This window comes from Drosophila santomea, chromosome 2R (assembly GCF_016746245.2).
Source record: "Drosophila santomea strain STO CAGO 1482 chromosome 2R, Prin_Dsan_1.1, whole genome shotgun sequence".
Lineage (NCBI taxonomy): Eukaryota > Metazoa > Arthropoda > Insecta > Diptera > Drosophilidae > Drosophila > Drosophila santomea.
The window spans coordinates 18,676,413-18,704,403 of record NC_053017.2 but is presented as its reverse complement, the minus strand read 5'-3'; the positions used below and the strand labels follow the sequence as shown (position 1 = coordinate 18,704,403).

The 27,991-nt window shown below is 40.7% G+C and overlaps 3 protein-coding genes and 1 long non-coding RNA gene across 7 annotated transcripts; 3 read left to right on the top strand and 1 right to left on the bottom strand.

Moving 5' to 3' along the window:
• Positions 1-720: 720 nt before the first annotated feature.
• On the top strand, positions 721-2,654 carry LOC120445842. Its single transcript, XM_039626470.1, has 5 exons — positions 721-1,574; positions 1,673-1,845; positions 1,910-1,998; positions 2,057-2,368; positions 2,433-2,654. The coding sequence occupies exons 1-5, from the start codon at positions 811-813 to the stop codon at positions 2,553-2,555; spliced, it is 1,461 nt and encodes a 486-aa protein (XP_039482404.1). The 5' UTR covers positions 721-810; the 3' UTR covers positions 2,556-2,654.
• Positions 2,655-2,668: 14 nt separating this feature from the next.
• On the bottom strand, positions 2,669-18,449 carry LOC120445843 (protein FAM107B). 2 transcript variants are annotated; one of them, XM_039626473.2, is made up of 3 exons: positions 17,703-18,449; positions 3,549-3,750; positions 2,669-3,488 (listed from the first exon to the last, which is right to left on the bottom strand). In XM_039626473.2, exons 2-3 carry the CDS (start codon positions 3,698-3,700, stop codon positions 3,209-3,211), a joined length of 432 nt encoding a protein of 143 aa, XP_039482407.1. In that variant the 5' UTR covers positions 3,701-3,750; positions 17,703-18,449; the 3' UTR covers positions 2,669-3,208. The 2 variants fall into 2 exon arrangements, with proteins under 2 accessions (XP_039482407.1, XP_039482406.1); XM_039626472.2 differs by lacking the exon at positions 17,703-18,449 and adding an exon at positions 6,557-6,704.
• Positions 9,467-11,095, top strand: LOC120445844. The gene is made up of 4 exons (XR_005615787.1): positions 9,467-9,841; positions 9,930-9,981; positions 10,617-10,799; positions 10,870-11,095. It is a non-coding gene; the product is annotated as an uncharacterized LOC120445844 (long non-coding RNA).
• A 1,365-nt stretch (positions 18,450-19,814) lies between the features above and the next one.
• LOC120445688 (protein PALS2) lies at positions 19,815-27,710 on the top strand. 3 transcript variants are annotated; one of them, XM_039626245.2, is made up of 10 exons: positions 19,815-20,166; positions 20,579-20,676; positions 24,599-24,751; positions 25,166-25,600; positions 26,149-26,247; positions 26,315-26,476; positions 26,538-26,748; positions 26,823-27,154; positions 27,215-27,289; positions 27,452-27,710. In XM_039626245.2, the coding sequence occupies exons 1-10, from the start codon at positions 20,061-20,063 to the stop codon at positions 27,626-27,628; spliced, it is 1,848 nt and encodes a 615-aa protein (XP_039482179.1). In that variant the 5' UTR covers positions 19,815-20,060; the 3' UTR covers positions 27,629-27,710. The 3 variants fall into 3 exon arrangements, with proteins under 3 accessions (XP_039482179.1, XP_039482178.1, XP_039482180.1); XM_039626244.2 differs by having other exon boundaries at positions 19,817-20,166; positions 25,166-25,663; XM_039626246.2 differs by lacking the exons at positions 19,815-20,166; positions 20,579-20,676; positions 24,599-24,751; positions 25,166-25,600 and adding an exon at positions 26,010-26,061.
• Positions 27,711-27,991: the final 281 nt, after the last annotated feature.

The window sequence follows — 27,991 nt, the reverse complement described above, 5'->3', positions numbered from 1 at the left end:
ACTGAAAGAAACGGAGCTTTCCGCGTCCTAGAGCGCTTACGAAATAGAAGGACTTTCAATTGCGTCGTTTTTCGATTCAAGGAAGTGCGAAGTTTGAGGAAATACAAGTAAATCGCTACAAAGCGATTTCGGAGTGGTAAAGGACTAACCGTTTTACCCTTTTTCTATAATTGTAATATTAAAATGAAAATATATATACGATATATGTGCAATGCAATAGTGATGTATGTTAATACCAAAGCTGCATCACCCACACTTTGGAAATTTGTTTTTTTTATGCAGTTTTGTCAGGAATTAAAAATACAACTTGTATCTCCCGATAATTAATTCCTATATAAGTAAGAGTGCATTTTTGCGATGACATCTGGGATTATGGACGGTGTAATGTTAATCCGAAATTAGCTCTAATTAGCTCGGCAATCGCTATATAACGGCGGATCAGCAATATCTAGCCAGGCCAAAATGTATCAAACTCTGTTGATCTTGAGGGTCAGGGCATCTACGTGCAGTGTTCAGAAGCTCCAGCCGGTTCCCTTGGCCCCCACGATGGATTTAATCTGGACAATATGGTGATGAATATGGAGCCAGAAGGCATTTACGTATCAGGAAATATGACAGTTAAACTAAACTTTTCACTCTCCGATCGAATTTCGGCTCAGACTTGAGATGAATTTTCCGATTTTAGATGAAAATCTGTTTGAGATTGTTATAAAGTCGACTTTGGGATTATGGAAAACATTGAAGCTGTTGTTATTAGAACACTAACATAGAAAAACACAGCATAGGAAAAAAAAACTCATAGTCGACAAGATGAACAGAAAACACCATAAAATGTCTTCTCTCGGTAGCGTCATGCACAATCACAAGATGGAACCCAAAAAGTACTCACCTCAGGAGTACAGGGAGAAGATCCTTAGCCTGTTTCCGCTTCCGCCGAGACCGGCAAATATGTGCCACGATGCGTTCGTGAAGAAACTTCTCGAGCCATATGTCCTAGAGACCAAACAGGTGGTTCGAGCCGTAAAGGTAACACGCGATTCCGTCGCGGAAGAATCTAGTGAGGATCCGAACGAGGCGTTCCGAGCGAAGATGTACAAAATGAACTACTGGGCACGGGCGTCGGTATACATGGCACGGGCCACCTTAATGGGTACCAGGATCAGTACCAAGTCAGTCCTTAGTCCCGAACAACGAGATTCGGCAGCCCAGACGACGCAAATGTTCAAGGTGCGCTTTGCCAACCTGATATCGGACTTCCGAAACGTGTGCATAATCTACCAGCTGCTGCAGCTGCAAGAAATCCTCAACGTGATGCGAGAGTATCCGCCAGCTGGCACCAATCCCAATGACACCATCTTCGGTTGGTCCTGCAAGGGCAACCTTAAGCGTTTTGAACAGCAACCGAGCACAGTGTATGTGGACATTCTGGAGAAGAACAAACCGGAAGCCACGCTTGACGATCTTAAGTTTTATGTGGATTTGGGAGAGCTGATCGGTCTGGTACAGGCCCTCCTAGACGATGTCATCCATGACAGGGATCTCTGTGCGCCCAACGGCTTCATGGAGCTTCTTAAGTGAGTTTGTATTTGCATACTTTAAGGCTTGATCAAATTCTTAAGCATCCTTAAGATCTTTGAAAGCGAGTTTTACTAAAAGAGAACATATTCCCCAGCGACACCCAAGTGGATATCGACAAGCTTATAGCTCTGCCCTACGAGACAATAATGGCCGAACACGATTCCCTACTTGAGGAGAAGGAAAAAAAGAATCGAGTGGGAAAGTTCCACAATCCTAAATTAACGGCTAAGCAGCGCGTACTTAACAAGGAACGATTCCAGATCGACTGTGAGTTTTGCTTTCTATAGGGACTTTCCCTAAAACATTCAATACCTTTATGTATCGTGGACAGTCATGAACCCAATCGAATCCCGCTATAAAGTGAATTGGACTCACGATATTGTGGAACAGGGGCAATACATTGATTTCCTACGCTGCAAGGTTTGTGTTTAGATCTTTAACTGACTTAATAGACTAATGGTCACTTTTTTTTACTGAGGTCCTTTCCGATGAGCTAGAAAAGATTGAAGAGCTGACGAGCAAGGACTTGAGTGTGTGGGGGAGCTGCCATTTGGAGTACGTCACACTGATCGAACAGTACAAGAACCGCATTAATAGGGTTCAACAAGCCTACGACGACGACATGGAAACAGCCGAGAATAAGTTGCAGGCGACCTTGAACAGGGTGAGCAAGTGCAAGGAGGATCTGAGGTCCTACCAGGAAAAAGTTGAGGACTTCCATCTGAAAATAGAAGAGGTGCGCGACAAGATTGCCAAGGAGGTGGAAAAGGAACGTGCCCGTTTGTCAGCTGTGAGTAATATTTATGAAACTTTCAGCGACAAATATAATTGAAACAACATTTTCTTGCTCATAGGCACGAGTTTCTAAACGAATGTCCAGGATATTGGCACGGCAGAAGGAGGAGCAGAAAGCTGCCGCAAAGCAGGCAAAATTGGATAAAAAGCTGGCAAGAAAGAACAAAAAAGCTGAAGAATAGTGCCAGTATTGCCCGAAGAAATAATGATTAAATCCTTGTCCCCTTCTTGGTTTTATAACTTTTCGCCTACAATAAAATTTATTAATTCCAGAAACTAAATTTGTATATAGATATATGTTGTATATAGTTCTGTAATCTGTTTAAATTTCTTAGCTTGACATAAAATAGTAGTTCTATATAGATCAAATATCTTCCGCCCAATTTCTGTCTGTTCCTCTGTCTTATTTTCTAACACATTGCCCTGTTTACAGCATTTTCGATCTCACTAATTAATAGATATACATATACGTAACTCTACACTAGATACATTATGTTCCATTTCGTTTTTCTTTTGTTTTTGGAAGAAAGGGGTCCATTTAAAAACTAAAACTTTATACACATGGTTTATACACAACGAATTTAGCGCATGAAAGCTTTAACTTAGAATTGTAATAAGGACTAACAAACTAGACCAGTTAGTGGCTTAGTCTAGGTGTACATTTTAATTATAATAACCAACTAGTTTTGCATAATATCAAAATGAAAACCGCTCACAATGTTAACATATAAAACACATAATTTCCTTAAACATAATTTGGTTAGGTCTGCCACTAAAACTAAACATTAATTAGGCTGAGGATTATAGGATGAGGGATATCCGAGTGGGCTGCTTCTTAATTGTTGGCGTGCGCCGTGCGCAGTTTGGCCCGCACATTGAGATACTCGGGATTCACGTACTGCCGCTCCTCGGCGTCCTCCTGATCCTGCTTCTGAGCCGCCGCCTCGTGCTTCTGCGCCCGCTCCATGATCACGCGGCCGAGTTCCCCTTTCAGTCCCGGAATCCCGCCGACGATATCCGCATCCGGCGAATGTTGTTCAGCAGCGGCATGCCGCTCCTTCTGTTTGTCGTAGGCACGTTGCAATTCCGATTTCTGGTTCAGCACGCTCTTGCCGCTGGAATAGGTAAAAACCTCGTTAGATTTAACACAGAATATTTTAACCTTATCTACTCACACTCTGGCATTGAACTTGAGCTCCCGGTGCAACTCCTTGCGATCGATGTTCTCCATGCAGGGATTGATGAGCTTTTTGGGCAGGATCAGCCCATCGGAGTCCGTCTGGACGCCAGTGGGTGTGGCCGGCGGGGAGCTGGTCATGGACATCATCGTTCCGGCCGCGTTCTCAGCGTCCGCCAGACTGTGCCTCAATGCCGTATCTGAAAAATGAGAGTTCAAAGATTAGTGAATGGGTTCGCATTCTTTCCTACTTGTTGGCTACACTGAAAACAAAAGAAAATGCTATAGTCTAGTTCCCCGACTATCTGATACCCGTTACTTAGCTAGTGGAAGTGCGAAGGAGAATCGTTAACAGTCCAATAAAACCGGATTTAACAAATATGAATAAGTTTTAGTTCTAATTATAGTAATCCGAACATATTAATAAATATATATATTTTTTTATGTATTCCAATGGTTGATGTCCCCCTGTTCCACTGTGCAAAGTAGAATTGGCTCTTGGCCTTCCCCTCGCAAATCAGATCGGACCTTAGCCACCCAACAATGCACGCAACAACCGCTCGAGAACCCAAGAAACCAACAAAAGACGTCTAAAGCTGCGTTGTCTTCGTCGTTTATTAAGGTTAAATATTTCTCCCCATTCATGTCATTGTCAATTTGTTATTACAAAAAAAAAAAAAAATAAATAAAAAAGAGCAGCGTACAACAACAGCTGTAAAACCGTATAAAATAATATGAGAGGCAAGGAAAAGAAACTCGATTCAAGTCAGCGGTAAACTTCTCTACGACCGTATTCCTCTTGTTCTGGTTTTGCTGTTCTTTTTGTAAATTTTTTACTGAACCGTCACCAGCGATGAACTTCTTTTGTTCACCCATCATATTAACCCACATCGCGGCGAACAAGTTAGACGCCCGAAGCCCAAAGCCTAAACTAGATTAATAGCCGATGATAAGGGACAGGGTGAAAATAAATAAGAAGAAATAGCGCTGAAAGGGCAATGACATGGCTCAAATGGCATCGCGACTGAGATGAAAATCGCAATGAGTTCAGTGGGCAACATTTTTTACTAGAATGTGCTGACTGCTGCAACAAGGAACTGTGCCAAAAAGTCACAATCTAAATGGGATTAAGTTTGTGTAAATCAGAGATGTTTATCCTAATAAGTTTTGCATACCACATTCTACTGAATAATTGCTAGCGAACCTCGTTTAAAGTTTTAATAATGCTTAATGTTTATCAACTACTACATCCGAATCATTCGGGAAGCAAAATATAAATTGGCCAACTAGTTCACACGAGTCTCAACATTTCTTTAAGGGTTAGCCAACCTTAATTGCCTCCCCGCTCTGAGCTCGCGTTCAACAATCAATCAATCAATCAATTTCATCAGTCATTTCAGACAATTCAACTAAATTATGGCTGCTTCAAAGGAAAAACATTCAAGATTTGTACGGCAAGTTGCTGCAAACAAATCTCTTTTTTTTTTGGCCGCCTCCAATGGCCATGAAAAGTGTTTTTACTTCAGAGGTCTTCAGTGGTCAACCTTACACATTTTGAAGCCCGCGGGCAAAATATGACAAAACCAGCTTTATTAGCGACTTCATTATGCTAATAACGATGTGCCATATGTGACCCAATCGGAAATCGCTAACAAATCAGTTTTGATTGATTTTCCTTCGACATCAAATACAAAAGTGCAATCGCCGATGCCGAACTCGTAATTTGCATTTACATTTATACATGGATGTCTGGGGTCCGGTTTATTCTGATAGTTTTGCTTGAATTGACCCAATGCCAACAAATGCGGAAAAGTCACGGAGAAGAACCTGGAACCTACGACATTTGAATACCCTTATATATTTCATTATTTTTACACTAAGAAATAAGAACACTACAAAAGCAAAGGTTTAGAAACTAAACCCAAATTATGTCGAAAAAGACATATTTGTCGAGCCTACAGCTCGTTTAAATAAGAATACCCCAAATAGCGAAGGTATTTCAATCAGTTCCAGACAAGGCTTCACTTCATTTACGATGTCCATCGTCGTACAACAAGTTTTCACTTGCGCAATCGAGTGGTTCGACTTGCCAGACCTCCGCCTTAACCCCCTCACGCCCCACACGATTAGAAAATTGTGCGCCACTCGCTCGCTTCCATGTGGGTTAATGAGCTGCACATGTGTGGTGTGGGGTTTTTGGTGTGAAATCAACGCAAGTGAAATAAACGGCGGGAGTTCGAAGGCAACTCCACACTACCGTAGAAAGACCACTCCACCTCCATTCCACTCCCATGCACTCCACTCCACCCAGGCTAATTATATGCAATTTGTTTTCACCGAATGACCGGAGCGACCCACTCCAAGACACATAAATCAAGACAACATTGCCGTGCATTGTGGACACAATTTATGATATGGCATAGGGCAATGGAATTATTATCGTGTGTAGTCTTCTCCAAGCGAAAGCTCTTTGAAAAGCGGCCTATTCGCTTAACCGGGTTAAGGGACCAACAAGCCATGACAGCACAGTTAAAGGCAAACCATTGTCGTGGAAGGTTTTACAGGCAAACTGGCAGATCGCGCGATACGCTTTGCAAAGGGCAATCAGCACTTCTCACTTCAAAAGCTTAGTACAAATTTTTAAAGTTTTTGTATATTTTATTTAAATATATATTTTGTTTTCCACGTAAGTTCCTTTCAAACTTTATTAATTCTGTGGCTGAAAGACAAGCTTATCAAGCGTGTGTGACGACATGTCTTTTCCGAATTTTCCACACTTTTACCCGTGTTCAGTGGCAGTACCTAATCAGTTTACACCATCTCCGAGCCAAGTCGGCGGAAAAGCAAAACAAATGGAAATGGACACGATTTCACTGACTGGGAGAAGTGTGCACCTCTTTTGTCTGCCTACAAGAATGGCTTCAAACATTGATGAATAAATGAACAAATGTGTGAGTATATTAAACGAATGAATTATTCACGAGGCAGCCTCTTGTCTTGACTCACTTTCAAAGATGGACATGCGGTTCATGATATTACTGGAGATATTCGACGAGGGTCGTTGCATTTTGGTAATGTGCACCCTCCTTTCTTTAAATGGCACTATTAACTTGTACTATTTTTTTTATTAACACAGACCTAGCACATTTATAAATAGAAGTCGTGTGAATTTGTTATTTAAGAGGCAGTTCACAAGGTATTCTTATTTTTATTATTTTTCTATTAAACAGCTGAGGTGGTAACAGTGTTGCATCTGGTCGCTAATTGTGGCTCACATCGTATAGCTCAGTGACTTTCGCTTTCGTCGACGTTCTTATCAACGCAACAAACGGCTAAAAACTGCGAGCCGAGAAGGAAAATGCTGGTAACCGGACCCCTGCAATCGATTGCTGCTACTGCTGCTGCTGATGTTGCTGCTGTTGCTGTTGCTGCTGCTGCAACTTTGTGCAGTGCAACGCCAACACGTAACGCGTTTGGCTTGCTATTTTAGGCTTCCTCATTTGCAGCAGCTAACCAAACACGGCAGGGTTGAAATACGGGGTTGGGTTTGGGTTTGGGTTAGAGTTTGGGGGGTTTGGGTTTGGGGCTGAAATGGGGGGTTTTTCATGCCGCCGGACTGGCTTATGCAAGCCAAACAACAGCTGACCCAGATATGTGTTTTAGCCACGAAGCGTAGCCAGTGATGAACTAAAGCCAAAACGGATTAAATCCATTAAAAAGTAAAAGCTTCTTGTTCTCAATCAAAACCAAACCTCCAAATGGCTGCACATGCTCGTATGAGCCCTGTACTATCAAATGGTTACAAAGCGACAGATGAACTAGTCTAGCCTTGAAATACTCTTTAGTTTAATTATGCAGACACAAATGCAAGTAGTATATTAAATAAATGCAGACACAAGTAGTATATTAAATAAAACGCCCATCATTCATCATACATCTGAAAAAAGTAGCAGATATCTATATTAACTAAGTATAGTACTTTAATTTTTTTTTTTGACAGAGTACACTTATAACTCTTCATAGATAACAAAGCAGTCTATAGATTTAAGAGTGTATTGGCAGAAGGACGTTGCATGTTGTATGTGGCATTTGGCAGTGGCAGCTGGGGGTGGCAGCCTTGACCCGACGTTACAGCCCGTCTGCATAAAGGACACACATGTGTGCAGGATAACAAAGGACCCGAAAAGAGCGTAGGGATAGAGATGGGGATGGAACTCAGCCTCCAACCGGCAGAAGCTTTCCGGAAGCTTCACTCTCACCATCTCTTTCTATCCTTGCACAGCCGTCTCTCTCTCTTTCGGGTACTTTGTATTTGTAGGAGCATTGGCAGCCGCCTCCTGGGGAAGAAAATGGAAAATCGACAGCCACGGGCGAGTGTTTCAGCTTCCGTTTCCTGGCCGCCTGGTGCCAATTGGCTCCATGGAGAAAATGGCCGCTCCACACACAACACAAACAAAGCAGCGGCCCCTTGGAACCGATTGCCCGCTTCCCGATTCCGGACCCCTTCGTAAGATGGAAGTCTAAGACATGGACCAACTTCTTGGATGCCGCACAATCCAGAATAAAGTACCTTCGGCAGGGGAAGTTTCAGCCACTCCAGTGTTTCCCCAGTCGCAAAAATTGCTAAGGATTTTTCGCGGGATGGATGGGTTTTGAAGGGGTTGGGGGTGGTGGTGGGGCCAAAGGGGCGGAACCGGGAGCCAGCCATTGAGCAACTCTAACTCAAATACTCCGCCTCAAATCAACCGGCGTGCAGCAAATGGCACAAGCTGGATGGCAGACAGGAGCAACAGGAGTCGCCAAACAGGAGCTATGACGTCAGCAACAGGATAAGACAGAGACAAGACGAAAAGCGCGCGAGAGAACTGTGCAGGAGTGTTGAAAGCTGATTGCACTGAGAGAATAAGCTTAGTTAGTGCTTGCATTTCGATAGAATCTTTTTAAACAAGTCTTTAAAAAATTTAAAAACATACAATATTATTATCTATAATAAAGAAATGTAGCTGTTTGAAGTTTTTCACAGTTTTGTAGCACTGGGAAACAATTCATTTCTTTAAGTGCAGAAAGCTTTCGGTTTTCTTAAAAGCTTTCGTTGCGTCTCCTGCTGTGATGTCATATATTCGTCGACCCCTGGGGAAACCCTCGCTCCATCTCTGTCGCTTCCATCAGGGGTTTGTGCGCAAAACATCAATAAATAGATTTCCCTGATTTTTCAACAGGACGGCAGAAATGACAGCAGCAGTCAGGTACAAACAATCGCAAGTCGTCGCCAACAAAGCACCAAAACACCCCCAAGTCCCCCAGATGCATAGATATTCCACAACAGCCGTGAAAGCTTTGGGTATAACGTTTTTAGAAGGGGCTCGTCGGCTGGCTGTGGGTTAATCAGCTGTGCGTGTGGTCAGGGGTTAAGGGCTTGCTAATTTCCACAAAGGTTTCCATATGTTGTTGGCCACAAAAAAATACATAATTGGGGTTGGTTCTATCTATTGCTTTACAACAAAGTGGGTGTGTGCTTGTATGCTGCCAATATCTAGACAACCAGGCCAGAAACAAAAGAAATAGAAACGAAAAAGAAATAACAATTAAAACGTGTGTTTCGGCTAAAAGCAAATTTGTGTGTGATGATGAGTCGTTTTTGAAAAAAATGTCAGCCTTGCGCCGTATGAAAAAAGTTGAACACTTTTATAACAATTATGTATTTTCAAAACTTTAAAAACCCTTTTGTTGGCCATTATGGAATGGAAATCAAGAAAGTGGCTCGAAGAAGCGGAAAATATTAATTAAAATTGTAAACAAAGATTATTAGAATTATTCTATTATAATGTCAAATTGTGTGTAATACTTTTAGTTACTTTTTCTGGAAGTTTGATTACTAATATATTTTCTCATGCTGCCATTCCTATTTTCTATTCATTTTGCCATCAGACCTATGTATTCGTTCAAAAGTCCATATTTTTTTAAGCAGTTTTAACCAAATAGCCGGGTGGGCTCGTTAAAGGCGCGTGTTAGTCATAGACATTTTATATTTACTGTTTATTTGTGTTTGGCACATTGGCTTGTGTTGTTTGTCTGGAAACAAATAGCACGCAAGGCTATTTCTATTAACCAACCGACGATACCACCCCCATTTCCTTTGAGGGTTTCGAGTCACTCGTTCTTTGGACAACACCCCCGCATTCCTCTTTGAAAGATACTTTTTTTTTCTCGAATTTTAATGGCGTGTCAGAATTTATTGGCCACGTTTAGTCGGCCGTTTGAGACACACGCCCATCGCTAATTATCCGGCAGGTGAGTCATGAAATTAGCTAATCTGCCACGCCCCCTGCCAAACGCCTTCTTGTTTTTATTTTTCTGCTTTTGTGGTCAATCAACCCAGCGGGAGATGCAACCACAGGAAGTCGTCCAAGTGGCCACAGGCATTCGGCAATGTAAGTCAGTAAATTCCCCAGCTTCGAAATGGCTTACCGGCTTTCACCTGCACCGCCCCCTCACCGCCCCTTCACCGCCCCTTACTGAACAGCCCACTCCAGTCACTCATTCAGTTGCACAGCAACTAATTTTCCGCGTCGACATCGTTTGTCGTCTTGTACGCGCTTTTAATAACAATTTTCAGTTTAATTTCTCGTATTTTTTTTTGGATTTAACTTTTGGTTTTTTTTTTTTGCCTAAGCGGCTTGACAAGTGAGCATAAATAACAAAATAAAAGAAACCGGTCAAAGCCCAGTCAAAGTGTATAAACCGAAAACAGTTGGCATTGCGCAATGGGAAAGCCTCGAAATGAATGAAATGAAGTCTGGCAACGGGACTCGCAAACGTTTACTGGGAATTTGGGGTCAAAACTATGAAACTCCCTAAAAAACTGACCTTTCCCTGGAACTCAGTTTGGCCTCAAGCCACAAACAATTCCGAGAAAACGGAGCCTAGGCATTAAATGCATTTCTAAATCTAAACAGCGCTTTGCTTTATAAACAGAACAACTCAGCAGCCCCACACATGTGGCATTCCGAATTCAGCATTCCGCATAAACAATAACACATGCCATTCGACTTGCCCCACACCACAGATACAAATTTTGAACAATAAACAGAAAATTTGTTTTTCCCGCGAGTCGGAAACGTTTATGATTCGAGCAACTAGAAGGAAATGTCATAATTGGTTCGACTATAGGATACCACGTGTGCTCAAAAACAATTATTTGGAAAAATGATTTACATATGTATGTTTGCCATTCTGTCATTTATTTATAGTATGTATAATATGTCATAAAAGTATATATATATATAATAACAATACAAACTTAAATTTTTATATCCCAGATGATTAATATACCCAACATACCCCGCAAAGCAGAGAACACTATCAACCAAGGGGCGAGTCTAGTAAAAGAATTTCGTAATCGAGATCCCGCATCGAGCCAATCAAGCTAAAAATTCTGAACCCATAGCCATGCGGGTGCAGAACGCTTATCAGCCGGAATAATAATAGCTTGGACAACTACAACAAGGGAATGAAATAAATTTAATAAACATTTTTATGACTGTTCTTTCGAAGCTTTATGGAAATTTCTTGCTAGTTGATGGAACTGAATAATCTCAAACTATGTACTTTGAGGGATAAGCGATTTAGGCAAATATTTGGCCATGAATGAGCATAAAGCTCAGACGTCAGTTTAGATAAGAGTCTCTTGCTATCTGCAGCACTCGGGAAATCATAAAAAACTCAAGAGAGAATGCTATAGTCGAGTTCCCCGACTAACTGATACCCGTTACTCAGGGCTTTGAATGGGAACCTGCAAAGAACTTTATTGACTAAAAGCGTAAAACTTTTAGCTGTTCCTTGTAAATACCATTAGATTTTATGCTTTCATTTACAAATGTTTCAAGTTTTTTTTGTGTATTTATGTATTCTAAATACGGAACTCAAATATGAATTTCTTTGTGGAGCACAACTTAAGTTTGTATGTTAAAAGATTCTCGAAAATGTGAACCTTTGAATAGATTGTTAAATGCCGGTAAGTTATGTTTATATACGAATTCGTATACGAAGAAAGAGTTACTTTTTACTCCTCTTGAAATGGGTCATAAGTGTGATTATTTAATATTCGATCAGCACAATTCAACCCCACACCCCTGAAAAATATCTTTTGAGACAGCGGCGTCTACTTTACATGGTACATAAGGCCTTAAATCATAATGCATGTAAATGGGCACTACAACAAAATGGCCTTGAGAAGCCGAAAAAGCCAGCAACAAGCGTGGCCCAAACAACAAACATCAAATTAGCCAATCAAAGCTGAGAAACAACAAAATTTCTCGCGCTCGCGTACTGTAATAATCATTTCAAAGCAAAACCAAAAGAGTTAAAAAATTTATTTAAGCCGCCAGACAATGAAGAAATTGCAGCACTTAACGAATAAAAATCTGTGTTTACCAACCGGCTTAAAAACGCTAAACACAATTAAAAGCGCTAAAAAGCATTTCGAGCCTTTCACTCTTTTTTCACTTTGATATCTTCCACGACCAATGACCAAGCAAAATCATTTGCCTAGCCGCACTCGTAAAAAACTTCAATTGAAATTTTTTATTATTTGATAACTCCATTAAGACCCCAACTGCAACAACAACAACAACAACAACGACAAATCAATCAGTTGCGGAAACGATAGAGATCGCATGGATCCAATCAAAGGAAAGTAAAACAAATTTGCATGAATAACATGATTCGAAGAAGGCTAATAGAGGAAACTACGCGGAGATACGCGCCACTTATTGAGATCTATACTTAAAATTGTATGTTGTCAATAAAATATTTTTTTTAAGACATTAAAAAATATTCACTTAAATGCTGTTTAACAATAAGAAATGGAATATTATTTTTGTAACCCATTTAAATTCATTTAAATCGATTCATTCTGCATTACTATAAATATACTATAAATACATACATTTTCTGTTATTGCTCTTTTCCATTAAAGACATTTAATACTTTTATCTAGTGCTGACGTCACCCGAAATTACAATTATGTACTTTTCGTTGTTATTTCTCTGTTTTTCCTCGTTCTCGTTTGTGTACACATTTCTCTCCTTAAAGACTCTTTTATGGAATACACCTACAATTTTGTTGTTATTGGCCCATTTCATGTATCGCATGCAACAAGTTTCTCGCAATGAAATATCAAAAACATTCACAGGAAACCATCAAAATGCGCAGCGCGAAGTTGAATATCGAAAAAGGCTCTCTCAGTTCCGCTCTCCGAATATTCATCTTTCTCAAGTGAGTGTGTGTTTTGGGGTGTAGTGCCCCCCTGTGTGGTGGCCTCTGCTCTCTGCTCTTTTCTCCGCAATTTTCTCCATTTCCCCCGCTTTTCCTACAAAGGCCTCGCGTCATTGCACTTCGTGTGCTTGTTGTTGTGCGGTGGGCGTTGGGTGGTGGAAAATCAACACCCCACATTTGAGGGAGTTGGGGAAAATGCGTTTAGGGGGTTGCCAATGGCAGGGAGCCAAACAAATGTTGGGAAATCATTGGGGGTGGCTCCCAAACAGTGGGCCGTGAAAAATTATCTAGAAGTAACTGCCAATTACGCTCGATAAGTACTTCAATTTTCCCATAAACGAATTAGTGTAAAAATACCAAGTCGATGCAGATTTGCATCCTTTTTTTATGATTGCGAGTGTGCCTGGTTCTAGTAAAATCCAATATCCCAATTTCCTAGTTTATTTTAAATTATTAAGTAGGCTTGAAATATTCTAGCAATAACTAAATCATTAGTTTGTTTTTAAGCGGAAACATCATTGTTTACACATCTGAGTATTCGAACTGTTAGTCAGGCGTTAAGACATAGCAATAACTCATGTTTTCCTTGTAACGATGTGTCCGACATTAAACTTGCAACTTGAAAACATGCTAACCCACAAATTCATCAGAGGGTAACCCATAGATCGCGACCTTAAAGTTATTCACACTATATTAGTCACCGAATTTCGTATGGTGAACCCAATTTCCATGTTCAATGCAATCGGCACACTGTGACTGCGAATCACACTGCGTTTGCGACTGGATGACGAGATCTCCATTAAGTTATGAGCTATCCATCCGGCTAGCAAACGCAGTGAAGATGGTGGAACAGCAAGACGATTCCACTTTCGACTTCGGTTTGCCGCGGTTGAAAAGTCAAAGTCAAATGCAAGACATAACACAATAAGAAAATTCAGCTAAGAGTAACAAGAGCAACAAAGTCCGGACCAACAATAATAATCGCAGAAAGGAAAACGAGTTTTTACTTTTATATTTTTCAGTGGCTCCACTTCGGGTTGGGGATATTCATTTCCAAACGCGATTCAATTGCAGTTGTTTGTTGGTTTGCTGATGTTGCTTGTTGCTCGTTGCTTGTTGCTGTTGCTGTTGCTGTTATTGTTGGTTGTCGCTTGGGCAAATTGTGGCCATAATGACGAATTGCATAAGCCGGAATCGTAATTATAATCAGTGAATGCGACCGCTTTAGTTGCTCATCCGCCATTGGTCATACTACAGTCAAACTTGCCCATGTGAAGTGTAAATATTAAATTTCTGTACTCATAGGAGTTGATGATTGAAAGTCTTGAGTAATTGAACTAGAGTATTTTGCTGAGCTTGACCGAATCTCTGACTCCCCTCTTTATTTTTAGACAATTCGCAGGAGTTGCGGCTCTTTTTCGGTTAGCCAGCTTAACGTGCTCGCGAATTACGCGCTTTTTAAGGTCCCACACAAAACCTGACCATATAAGGAGTTGATTGGCAACCGAAACAACAACGAAGGCAACCAAAACATGAGCAAAACATTCACAAATGGGTATTATTGTGAGGTAGCCAAACAACAACACAAAGTGCCACGATTGCGTATCAAGCACATGGTCGCCGCCCCACCTCATTTTCACCCCCGCCCCACGCCCACAGTCAAAAACTATTCATTCATTCACCCTATAAGTTACGGGATTTTATAGACTGATCCGTAGGCCGGTTAAGTATTTTACCCGTGCAAATCACCTTGGATCAGCATATCGTCTTTAGTAAGATAAGGTTCAATAAAGATAGCCAAGACGAAATTACTGATAAAAAGGCTATCTCTGTACTTTCTTTAAAATAACTGTGTGTTATGGATTTCCATATCCTAGGAAATACTGAAGATGTTTTGGGTTTTCAAGTGTTCTTGAGGAACTTGTATCTTTAATTCCGAAATAAAGAGTATATGTTTACGTAATGTTAAGATTGCAATATAAGTACAACAGTAATAAAATTATAGGTGACTGATATTCTGGCAGTCGGAAATTATTATTTCCGAATGATGCACATTGATACACATTTAACCCATCTCCTATTTGGTTTATTCCCCTAATAAATAATAGGTATATTACATTGAAAGAGTATTCATAAAGCTGGTTCAACCCATTTCCTCTGTTATTTTTTAGTTTGATAGCCCGGTTGTGTGGCCTTGCTGAATACTTTTTTGTGTTGTTTTTTTTTGCAAATCTAATCCAAATTCCAAATGAAGCGAATTTCAGAAATGGAAATGTGTTTTCAATTGGCATTTGCATGTTCAGCTGTGTAGTAGAGCTAATCGTAATTTGAGCAACAAATGTAAAGCGCAAAAGGAAATTATCTGCTACAATGGCGACATGTGGAGCTTGTATTTTCAGGGATTGTACATGGCAATGAAATTAGTTGTATAATATAGCTTTGGATTACCCAGTTCATGATGAGTAGAAATCTTTGGACTCTATGTGTGAATTTATATATTCAACTTCTGCTGAAATTTGCATATCCTGCATAAAGGCACACTTCATTTCAAAATTTGAATGTGTCGCGGATTTAGAATGCTCCATCAATCAAGCCAAGATTAATAGCCTGCAATCGCGGTTGATAATTTTTCGTACTTTTTTTGCTGCCTGAGCTCATCAGTGACAATTTGTCAATCGTTAACCCAACCCAAATGGGCAACCATGTGATAAGGACCAGGTTTCACAATGCAAAGAGGACAACAAAATGAGCAGTAATTAGAAATTTATAGATAAAAACAATAAATACAAAGCCCCGTATGAAGACACCAAAAATCCGCTCTATGATGAGGGGGAGAGGGACCAGGGGGACGGGTCCAAAAGGGCCTGGGATCCACACACCAGCCCCACCGTGCGAGTAAGTGAGACGGGGCATACGGACATGCTAATCACGAACACAACGAAACGGCACGGACCTAATGGACAAAACAAAAACGAAGAAGAACGAGAACAAGAACGAGAAAGAGAGAGAGAGAGAGCAACCCACAATAAAACCCACAAATAAAACCCGATTCGAGAAAAACCCGCTGACTGCTGCCGTTCCTCGGCGCCTGTTCAAATAAGTTTCAAATTTTGACAAATAAAACCATGGTTTTGTAATTTACGAGCATTCCGAGCTATTTTCATAATGATTGAGCGCGAGTTGAGTGGAGTGTTTGCAGTTTGCCGTTGCCGTTCTCGATTCTCAGGCTCTCGAGAACTCGACATCTCAACATCTCGACATCTCGGGTCCCAGTTCCCAGGGGAGTTAAAAGTACAAAATGCAAAAAACAAAATAAGGACCTCTCGTGTCTCTTATTTATTCTGATTCTGCTTCTGCTTCTGCTTCTCTTTCTCCAGCCTACCAGCCGTGCAATAAAACGGGATTATGTACGAGTGTGTTTTCGGTGTTTGTTTGTATATACGCTGGTACAGTGGAAGTTCCCTAAGTTGATTTCAGATGTATTTCGATGGATTGACTCAATTATTAGCGTAATAATAAGTTGATGCATGTAATTAAAGCAATCATATTTTGCACGTAAAGCTCACTTAAGCATTAAGTTCCAAGTTTCCCTGTCCGAGGTTTCACTGTGCACATTGAGTCCTTCTTTAACCAGTTGGTAGGGACAGGAGGTCGCTCTTGCTGCAGGCTGCTCGGGTGGCGGTTGATGGAGCCTAAAGAAGCTGCAGCCGACGGACGGAATGTGTCTAGACGTTTGATTACCGGGACAGAAGCAGAAGCAGACGCAGAAGCCACGAGGTCGTGGCACAGTGGACTTAAACCGAGCTTTGGGCGGGCTTTCATCGGCGTTGCCTCCGGTTTAGAATGCCATTTTATTGGTTTTTCTGGCTTGGCTTTACTCCAGACTCAAGCTGATATTAAGTGTTTGCTTATCAGCTCTTTTTCGTTCTCAGGCGTCCTATGTTTATGTGCCTGTTGGTTTTTTCATCAAAGACACAGTGGTGTGGCGAAGATAATGAGATAATTGCGAAAATGGGTGGGTGGGTAATAAGGCTGGAAATTTATGGCACCATGTCCGAAGGTGATTGGAAAATGAAATTAATAGAGTCCGGTTTGCACTTCTAATAAGTGACCCTCTAAAAAGGTTCAACTAAAACCAATACCTATATTATATCATATCATTTTGTAAGCGTACTATGTATAAATATTTAACCCCTAAAGAATTTCTGTTAAGGATCGCTAAGGATACAAAAAAAAAGAGTTAATATATTATCCGGTTTGCAGGGCAAGAAACAATAATCATTAGAAAACAAGGATCTGAGGTAGACAATCCGGTTTGGAGATTATGTCATCAAGCCAGTTTATAAGCCCGGTTCAGGTCGAAATGCTCAAATCGCATTCCTGAATTCGCCACACACCATCGGTTTTGGATACTCGATTCTCAAGGTAAGCCGATGCTAGCCAATTCCCGTGACATGAAGAAAGGCACGTAATCTTTTTCAGGGATGTTGGCAATCGGAATCTGGCTCTTTTCTACCTGACTGCATTCGACATTTGCGCGTATTATTCAAATCGTCAGTTTTTATTCAAAACGTCTTAAGACTTGACATCATTAAGGAATTTAATGAATTAACTTTTGTTAATGTGCCTTTGATTTGACACTTATGCCAACCACTGTGCCTCTGAAGTACAAGGACTTTCGATGGTTGAGCTAAATTTTTTCAACATTTGGGGGTTTTTTTTGCACAAAGGTCAAAGGGGCGCAAATCAAACGGGGGCCTTGACTTTTGCACTTTTGGCGAATGTTTTTTACAGCAGGACATTCAGAAAATCGGACGGAGGATAAAACAAGAACAAATAAAATACAAGCACAAATACCGAAAGACGTGTAACTCACCACGAGGAGGGTGTCTCCGGAGGTGAAGGTGTATAAACTGGAATTTCTGCCTCTCGACTGGCGATGTTTTGATTTTTCACTATCTCTCTCTTTCGCTCAGCTGCTTCTGCTTCTTCGGTTTGTTTATGTGTAATCCTTTTGTTTCTTTCGCTTTTGGCGCGCAATTTTCCGTTTTTTTTTTTTTTGTTATTGTTTGTTGGTTGTTGCTGGTGGGCAATTTGCAATGCAATTTTTCAACACACGCGAAACCGTTTTGTTGTTGCCGTTGTTATTGTTGCGTGGCCGTGTGATTGCGGTTATAGTTGTCGTTGTGTTGTTGTTGCTTTGGCAACTTTTTCACAATTTGCATTTCACGTATATTTGCAGCAGCTTCGACGACTTTGACTTTGTTGCACAAACCCAGACAGAAAAACGGCCACACACTAACGAACTGAAAACAACAAAACAATCCGAGGAAGCTGCTGGCTTTTTTTTTCTCAAGATTACCAATCCGATTTTACTGCCTTATTAGGTGTGCTTTCGGAAAACGAATTTGTGAACCATACGGTGTTAGTTTACTTTAATATATCATCACATAAATATTATTTTTTTTAAGAATCCAAATAGCATCTCGTTTTGTTTAGCGCGATAAATCGGTTTTCGACATTTACTCGTCCCCTACGGAGGGAGCTGTTGTTATTTTATTTATTTTTATAAGCGCGTTCTTTTTTGAAGCACCGTTCGCGCACGCTGCTCAAAACGGAATGAGCAATCGCCAATCGCAACAGCCGAAAAATACTGAAACAATAAAAATACCGCAAGCAGAAAACAATGGTACGAATCTGCCTCAAGTTGGTGTACATATACTCTCTCAATTATTTGAAATAAAATATTGCATATATACTTAAAGAACAAAGTATATTGTTAGAGATACAAATTCTACTAAATCTACTTATCATTTTTATAAGATGTAGTGAATGCCTTGTATTGGTAGGTTTCTTATAGTATTAGGTTAACAACTACATATATAATAATATTAAAGGGTTACCTCTTAAACGTGAAATTAAGACTAGCATTACTGCAGTAACTTTACAGAAAGGGTATAATTTTTCGCTCTTCTCACTCTCTACACATGGACAATGTTAACCGCTTTCTGTTTGTTTCAACAGTTTCTGTTAAGTTTATGTTCAGTTTATGTTCCCGGTGTTTTGCTTGCAGGTTTTAAAAAAAAAACAAATTGTTTTAGTAAAGCTGACTAATGTTGTTACGTAAGCTTAAACGAATTTAAAAAAAATATGATTTTTGATGCTGTTTGCTTTTTTAAAAGTCAAGTTATAAACATTGTTATTGGGATAAGCTTTAAGAAGCTAAGGAGCGGAGAGGTAGATCGTCCCTTAGGTCGAACCAGAACCCTTTCCGGAACCGCCGTTGACCACTCATGTCTTAGGACACCCACCAAGGTGTCTACGCGCTTTTATGTCCGACTAGACGACGTAGTTTAAAAAAAAAAGAACTTAAAGCTGAACTTAATAAAAGTAGGTTTAGTAGTAATTCCGCTCCAAAATTCAAACATAGTGCAGCCCTGGAATACCGACACTGGGATGGTCACACTAGCTGACCAAGGAAACTCTGCGATATCGATAACTCGTTTTCGGAAATCGTCCATTTAGTCCAAAGATTCATTAAGACAAACGATATTACAGTATTGCAAGAAATTATTGCATTTACGGAAATTCTAAGATTTTCAAAATATATATGCAAATATTACCACATAAATTATGAATGACACAAACCAACAACAATACCATGCCTTTCTGACTACCTTAGAGCTACATATATAAAAAAATTGGTCAACAAACAATAGTAATGTTATTAGACAGATATTTTTATGACAGTCCTGCGTTAATCGTACATTAAGTAAAATAAATGTAGTTCAAATCATATTTTTTACAAATAGAGTAACAAAAACGTAGCCAAAAGAAGTGGCGCCGATAAACACAAGATTTAAACACCGATAGTAACACGTTTTCTCACTTTGCGTCTGCAAAAGCTTTCCATGTTATAGAGCTTTCATTTTGGCAGCTGCAGCAACAAAAGCGGTTTTGAGTTAAAGTTTAGTTAGCCACTTTCTCACAAACAAGTCGGTTGTTTTTTCTCTTGTGGTGGAGTGTGTTTTTTAGCCGCGAGTTTTGTTGTTGTTGTTGTTTGCGTGGCGTTGTGTTTATGACAATTACAACAAGTGATTATTAGAAGAAGACATGTTGTGTTGAAGAGGCTAGGCTATGGCTGTCTAAGAAACACACAGGTTAGACTCCTTCCTCTGGAGTACAGTTATTTGGGCTGTTATTTTCGCCACCTCCCAGTTCCTGTTCCTCCAAAATGGTTCGGTGGAGCGCGCGCTCGCGGCGCCAAGCTCGCCAGGATAAAGTGGAGCTATTGGCCAGCAACAACAAAGTGAATGGCGAGGACGATACGTCCGATAACGGTACGTGCCAGGGGTGTCCTCAAAAAAAAGGGGTATTTGACTTATATTATTTTCATATATTATATTTAAGGTGCTTCGCATCAAGCTCTGTTAATTGTGTTGTAGTGTTGAAGTAAATACAACTAATAGATATCTATGGATTTTACTCATTGCAAAAAAATATAAATATAGTTTGAAGATATGTGTTTTTTTAATGTGTTTATGAAAATACGTTAGCACAGAATAGGATGTTTAATCCAAGAATATGCAGATATAAGTATATCTAGTTAGTTCTCTTCCAAATTCCTTCGCATGCCCTTGTATGATGAATTGAAAGGGTAGCAAATAGCTGACAAAACGATTGTCATTCCGTCTGTTTTCGATTGCCACTTTACGACTGTGATTAAGGTAAAACACTTTCGCCTCGTTTTAGCCGCCTTTCGCAACTCAACTGACCTATCCGACCACGATGAGATCTTCCTCAAGGGATTACTGCGTAGTAACTCCAATACGCCCCACAAGGAACTGATGGTAAGTAGACCAGAACATATACACGATACAATTCCTGACCCACTTACTTGCCTTCGAGCATCTGCTCAATAAGAAAAGTGCGCATACGGTTTTCCACACATGATTTTTCCATTCCCAGCCACACACACACACAGTTCCACAATTTGTGTTTACTCCATCGATGGCATTGCATGCTGATTTTTCGGTCTAGATAGAATTTTCCGTGCTGCTTGTACGCGCGAGTGTTTGATTTTCTTATTACATCATCACAAGCGCCAAAAAGAAAAGAAAATTATTTTTGTATTTAAAAAGATTTTCTCACTTTAGCAATGTACTGCAATGGCTTTCTCGCGTTCGTTATGGCCCATTAGCATATGCTTTTATTTTTTGCCTTCCTCTTTTGAGTTTTCGCACTAAACTTGACCTGTATTGCTTCCGCAAATGAGTTGGCCTTATGCAGATGGGTAGGGATTTTTATTAGATCATCGTGACATAACCATTGAAGTGGAAATTATCTTGACCTGACACATTTAGCGCTTGCTTGGGAGCTTCTTATTCAAACGAACTGCCAGAATGTTTGTAGCCTAATCAAATTGTAAATATTATTTGCTGTTTCTGTGGCAAACACGCAGGCCAACTAGAAAAACAATAAGTTGGAGTTACACACAAAACTAATACGAATTTGTTGTGTTGTATAATATTTAATTATCAAAAAAAAGGTATTACTTAAAAAAAAAGAGAGAACGCTACAGTCAAGTTTCCCGACTATCAGATAACCTTACTCAGTTTGGCATATTGATAAAAATAAGAAATGAAAATAGATTTAAATGTCAAAAAATTAAAAAATGTTTCAAAAGTGGGGACGTGGCAAAATGTTTGGCAAATTGGTTGACATTTACAAGATTATTAAAAATTTTTCATTTTTCAAAACTTTTTTGGCATACCGATAGAATATTACAAAAGTGTGGGCGTGGCAGTTTTGGGCTGCGTCTATGTACCTGTAGTCTGCATGCTTAATCTTAATCTTAATTATCAAGACCCAAACTAACATTATAAAAATCAAAAGCAAATATTATCGAAAGCAACATCGCGTGACGACCATAATTAGAATACAACATTTTCCGAGGTATTTTCTCGGCAGGCTCATGCGATTGTGGTTTTCTGCTGTGGTCGGTGGCTGTTGAGAAAAGCAGTGAAAGTAATTAAGCCACGAGTCACGAGATAAGAAAATATGAAATGTCACTACCAATTCCCCTGTTTTCCTTTCCCCCCTCCCCCTTTCGCCTGTCGTCACCGCTCCTTGGAACACTCCCCCATTTTATGCAGATTACATAAAACACGGACAAGTCGCCGTGCCAACTCTTTGACATCAACACCCCGAGAAGTTGTGTGTATTTGAGTGTGAATAAGAGTACGAACCGGTTTGAAAATATTTTTCCAGCGTAAACAATACGCTTTTTATGTTACCTGCGCTCGATAACGATGCACAAAAAGCGCTAAACTCGTTGGCCTACTAATGCAGCTGTGGTCGGGAGTACGAAAAAGCTTGGTTTTAGATGCTGTTAAGATCGGCTAAGTAGTTGGTAACAATAGGGCGATACATGTTATAACCAAAATTACTTATTTAAGGCGCTGTTTCATTCAACAAAGAGAGTATTAAAATAGGTAAACAAATATATTTTAACATTTCTTGTCATATGTTTTATGGTAATTTGTCATATGGAATTTATGGTTTATACTTATATTTTCTTTAATTAATAAAATTTTGTTTACTTAATTTTAAAGTGTTTAAACACGTATGTGGAGAACTAAGCCCAGACTATTTCATATCAGTATTATATTTTAAATCTACTTCGAGTACTTGTATTTTATAAAGTTTTCCACAGTTTAACTTTAAAGTGAGGGGTCATGCTTTTTTAAGCGAAAGAGAGGGCGCATCGCTGTGTATTTAAGCCACTGTTAACATAACAGACAGTGTACAGTTGTAACTTGGCTCTCGCTAAGCTTTTAACACGGCAAGCCAGTGAGCTGGTGCTGAGAAGAAAACAAAGCTAGCCCTAGCTCTCACTAGCTCACTCGCTCTCGCCGCTTGTTTCAGTTACTCGTGAGCTCGTGAGTCAGTTACTTGCGAACAGTGCTAAGGTGAGGTTCACATTCCGGTTTAAAACGCGCGCTTTGGTGGCTTTGGCACTCACTCATTCAAATAAACATTTGTGTCTGACTGTATTGGTGTTTTACGTTGGTGTTTGTGAGCGTGGCTTAAACGGGCGTCTTGAAACCGAAAAGCAACAGTTAGTTGGTGCTCTCTCAGCCCTCTCTTTTTCGAATTCAACAATGTTCATTAACCATTTTCCGTGTAAAAATAATAAGCCCATAATAAGGTGCTTGTGATGTACCAATCAATATTGTTGTAAAAACGGAAAAACGAAAAACTAGAGCAGTTATTAGTGTGTTGTGCTAGTGCCTTGGTAACCCCGCTGCAGAAAGCTTTTCCGAGCTTGAATTGATGACGTAGTCGCCGAGAACTGTTTTGTAACCTGGCCAACAAGCATTAACAGTCTTGGCCATGTTTTGGCATTTCCAAAACCCCAAACTGCATACTATGAAACTGAAAAAGAGTGGCTCTCTCAGCACACACACACACACATATGCACGATAAGCGCTCACCAGCGTTTTGGGAGTGGCTCCAAAAATAAGAAATGAAAAAAACAAATAAAAGTCATCTGAAAATATAACCAACTGTTAATGTAATTACATACTTAATGCCACTAAGCTCTTAAAACTTTATCACGTTACTTTGGTTATTTTAGTTTAAATATTTCGTGCCACTGTTAGCTTCAAATGAGAAACAAATTCGCCACTTATTTACGTGTTTTTTCGATTGTGTGTCTAATTATCAGTTTGCTTAATTAGTAAGCACCTGTTGCGGTACACAATATTTTGAGGCAAATTTAAACTGACGTTGTCATGACGAAAACGTTTTGCTGAGTGGAGGTGAAAGCCCAAAGTATCAGTAACAGTTGTGGGTGTGTGTCATAAAGGGTGGGGACTGTCTGTCGCGTGGGGCTTCTTCGCAGCTTTTCACACGGAAAAGGCGAAGCTAGGGAAAATCCGTGGAACACTGCAGAAATACGATCTGCACTGGTTCGGTACATAAACAAACATAAGTGGTCGGGATTACTCATCCGTGAATGTAAATGGGTTCCAAAGCTTATCTCTGAAAACCATATAAGAACCATATAACCATTCAAGAAGAGTTCCTACTTAAGTTACTAAAATCTAGATATATTATAAACATTCCTAAGAGTTTACCATAATTAACGTAAATAAATTATAGCAGGAAATCCCTTTCTTTCCATTCAGTTAGAGAGAAAATGCATTCCCTCTCCGTTTCTGCCTTTCAATTCTACAGATTGCAGATTTCAGAGAGAAAAGCACTCCCACGTTAAATACGCATAAATATTGCATGAGCTGACTCAGATGACTTTCCCATCGTGGACGGAATCCGCCAATGGGCCCAGAATACAATGAATACAGTGAACACAAGAGGCAAGGGAACAACAAACGCTGTAGTTGTAGACAGGGACAAGTAGTCCCGGAAAGATGGAATTATGTGCAATTAAAGATGAAAACTCACTTTCCATGCGACCCAAATTCAAATGGCAAGCGACCCAATTTTCGACCTAAGACTCCAAGCATTCTGTTGTCGGCATAGAGCAGAGTTCACCCGGGGTTAAATGGCATGTCATGCTCGTATATAGTGTGCACATGGATGGCCAGAGATGTCTGCCCAAAAAGCTGGACCAATTAACGCACTCACTCAATTAAGTCGGAGGCATCTTAACTTGACCTAGGGCAGGCACGCCCAGACGAAGAGCTCTGGATTTAATTAGCCGCACATGAGAAACTCATCTCTTCGTTTTTTTGTTTTTCGCCATTCCAGCTGAATCCGACCGAGCCGCAGCCAGTGCCAGTATTCCTGCCCGCTCATCTGAACAACAAGCCCATCTGCGACGACATCATCCGCAAGTTCTCACCGTCGAGGCGCCTGGAATCGCGAGAGCTTGCCAAGCTTCTCGCCCAGCCGCATTTTCGTGTAAGTAGCCAGGGAAAGTCATAGCGAAAGCCTTTCTATGTGGTCTTGGATCTGGAATATAATTCAGACAATGCCAATCTTTAAGGCTAAAAAATGTATCTAAGATGCTTATAAGATATTGCTTCTGTGGCTCTTTCTACATCCGGTAGCTACTTATTTGTATTTCAAGTGCTGAGTTATCCGACATTTAAAACAAACACCAGACTGGCACTGCAAAAAACTTTTATTGAGACTCTCGTTTTCCTAGTGCTGAGTAAGGTCGGCTCAGAAATGTTTATTTTATTAAGCCTTAAAATCTGATGAAAGAGTGAGTGAGGGATCATGCTAGTATAGATGTTGCAAGTACGGAACAGAACAGAAACCAATGTAATGCAATATTCAAATAACACATTTAACACATTTTTCATTCATCAGGCTCTTTTGCGCGCCCATGATGAGATAGGTGCACTCTACGAGCAACGACTTAAAGCTGCCGGTGGATCCACCAGCCAACTAGAGATCGCCAGCCAACGCCAATCGGGAGGCTACCTGTTCACCGAGGACGTGCTCAACACCAAGATGCCAGTGGAGACCATCAAGATGGTGGGTCTGCGCCGAGATCCCAACAAGCCGCTCGGCCTGACCGTCGAACTGGACGAGTTCAAGCAGCTGGTGGTGGCCAGGATTCTGGCGGGTGGAGTGATCGACAAACAGAGCATGCTGCATGTCGGAGATGTCATCCTGGAGGTGAACGGCACCTCAGTTCGAACACCCGATGAGCTGCAGGTGGAGGTGTCGCGGGCCAAGGAGAATCTCACCCTGAAGATCGGACCCAACGTGGACGAGGAGATCAAGAGCGGCCGCTACACTGTGAGTTGGGGTCAGGGAAAACAGAATGGCATCGCGAGTCTCGAGACGGGCAAGAAACTGACGGTAAGTTCGATGTCTGCTTGAAGATTTCTCCCACAGATTGCTGCTTGCTTGCATGAGTTTCGATTAGTTGAAAGTTTATCCTAATTACTTTATTGGCCATTTAAAATTCAAATAATGAATCTAGAACCATGTTCTTGTCCATAAAGGGTTTTCAGTTTGTTCTGCTCGCCAACTTACAAAATGTGCTATCCAGTTGTACGCTAATTACTCACTTTATGACCATTTTCATTTGAACAGTAATTGGTAGTAGTTGAATACGTTTAGTTATCAAACCCTTACTCAAAACCTTACTCAAAATAATCTCCATTCGTTTGAAATTCAAAATCATCAACGTATAAAATTACTATTAGACAAACACAATGAATTCCCTTGAAATTTCTCAAAGCGCTTGCAACTAAGTAAGTAAATCCTGGCATAGTAAAGCTACTAAAAGAGTTAAATGCTTCAAAAATAGTAACAATGTTGATGTTTTCCTATTCCATCAGTGCTACATGCGTGCGCTATTCACATACAATCCTTCTGAAGATTCACTGCTGCCATGCAGGGATATTGGATTGCCCTTCAAATCGGGCGACATTTTGCAGGTGAGTTGGACAGATGAGAACCAATTTAGTAAACCTAATCAATGTATATCGTTGCCATTGTACATAGATCATCAATGTTAAGGATCCCAACTGGTGGCAGGCCAAGAACATAACTGCCGAATCTGACAAAATTGGACTCATACCATCTCAAGAGCTGGAGGAGCGGCGCAAAGCCTTTGTGGCCCCCGAGGCGGACTACGTTCACAAAATTGGCATTTGCGGGACAAGGGTCAGTTTTCGTAATGGGTTTCCAGTAATGGGTTTCCACTAAACATTGTATGTCGCAACAGATCTCGAAGCGAAAGCGCAAGACCATGTACCGATCGGTGGCCAATTGCGAGTTCGACAAGGCTGAGTTGCTGCTCTATGAGGAGGTCACGCGAATGCCACCGTTTCGCAGGAAAACCCTGGTTCTCATCGGGGTTTCCGGAGTGGGAAGACGAACGCTCAAGAATCGCCTGATCAACAGCGATGTGGACAAGTTCGGAGCGGTTATTCCACGTATGTACAATTTACGAACTATACTATTTACTATTTGCGGTACTATATAATTTGTGTTCTTGGTATAACTTCAGATACCAGTCGCCCCAAGCGCGCCTTGGAGGAGAACGGCAGTAGCTATTGGTTCATGGACCGGGAGGAGATGGAAGAGGCCGTGAGGAACAACGAGTTCTTGGAGTACGGCGAGCACAATGGCAATCTGTACGGCACCCATTTGCAGTCCATCAAGGATGTGATTAATAGTGGGCGTATGTGCATCCTGGATTGTGCACCGAACGCCCTAAAGATCCTGCACAACAGCCAGGAACTGATGCCGTTTGTCATCTTTGTGGCAGCGCCGGGCATGGATCAGCTCAAGACTATCTATGCGGATCGCAGGGCCACGGGCTCCAACAGGAATTTATCTGTATGTTTGATGTAGCCCCATAGATTAGGCACTCCTTTAATCCGCGCACGTATTCCACAGTTTGATCGCCAGAGTTCCATAAGATTTAGCTCCAGACGCGCCCGTACGCTCGAGTCCCTAGCGTCCTTGTATGAGGTAATGTTTTCTGACCTATCCTTAACTGTAATAACGTATAAAATGTGCTCAAATCACTCATCCGCTTGGCGCACCTAGGCCACCCTGGTAGCCCTGTTAGATATCTGCCTGAATACCCAAACATTGCTTAACACATTCGCTTTCTATGACTCTTCTGAACAGGACGACGACCTGGTGGCCACTGTCGAGGAGAGCAGCTTCGTCCAGCGGAAGTACGAGAAATACTTCGACATGGTCATCGTGAACGAGGACTTTGATGAAACGTTCCGTCAGGTGGTGGAAACGCTGGATCAGATGAGCCACGAGGAGCAGTGGGTGCCTGTTAATTGGATCTACTAGAAGCTGAAATCGAGACTTCACCGATAACCTTTTGCAATTTCTCCTTCTTGCATATAAAAGAATAAATACTATAAAATACGAATGCCTATCATCACAATAAAAGGGATAACTCCAGTAATTGAAGCTTAAACTCGCAGCACAATACAAATCTAGCGAAGAGCAATAGAAACGCTGGCTTAGATGTTTTTTTAAAGAATGTAATGTGTTTAATTAACTATGTTTTTTTCAATTACTGTCTTCTCCTTTTTATATAAAAAAAAAACATGTATATATGCAATGCCTGTTTAAGTTGAAATGCGCCCTCCGTTTACAATTCAGTTTCCCTAAGTATAAGTCTAATTTTATGAAACGAATTCGTCCATT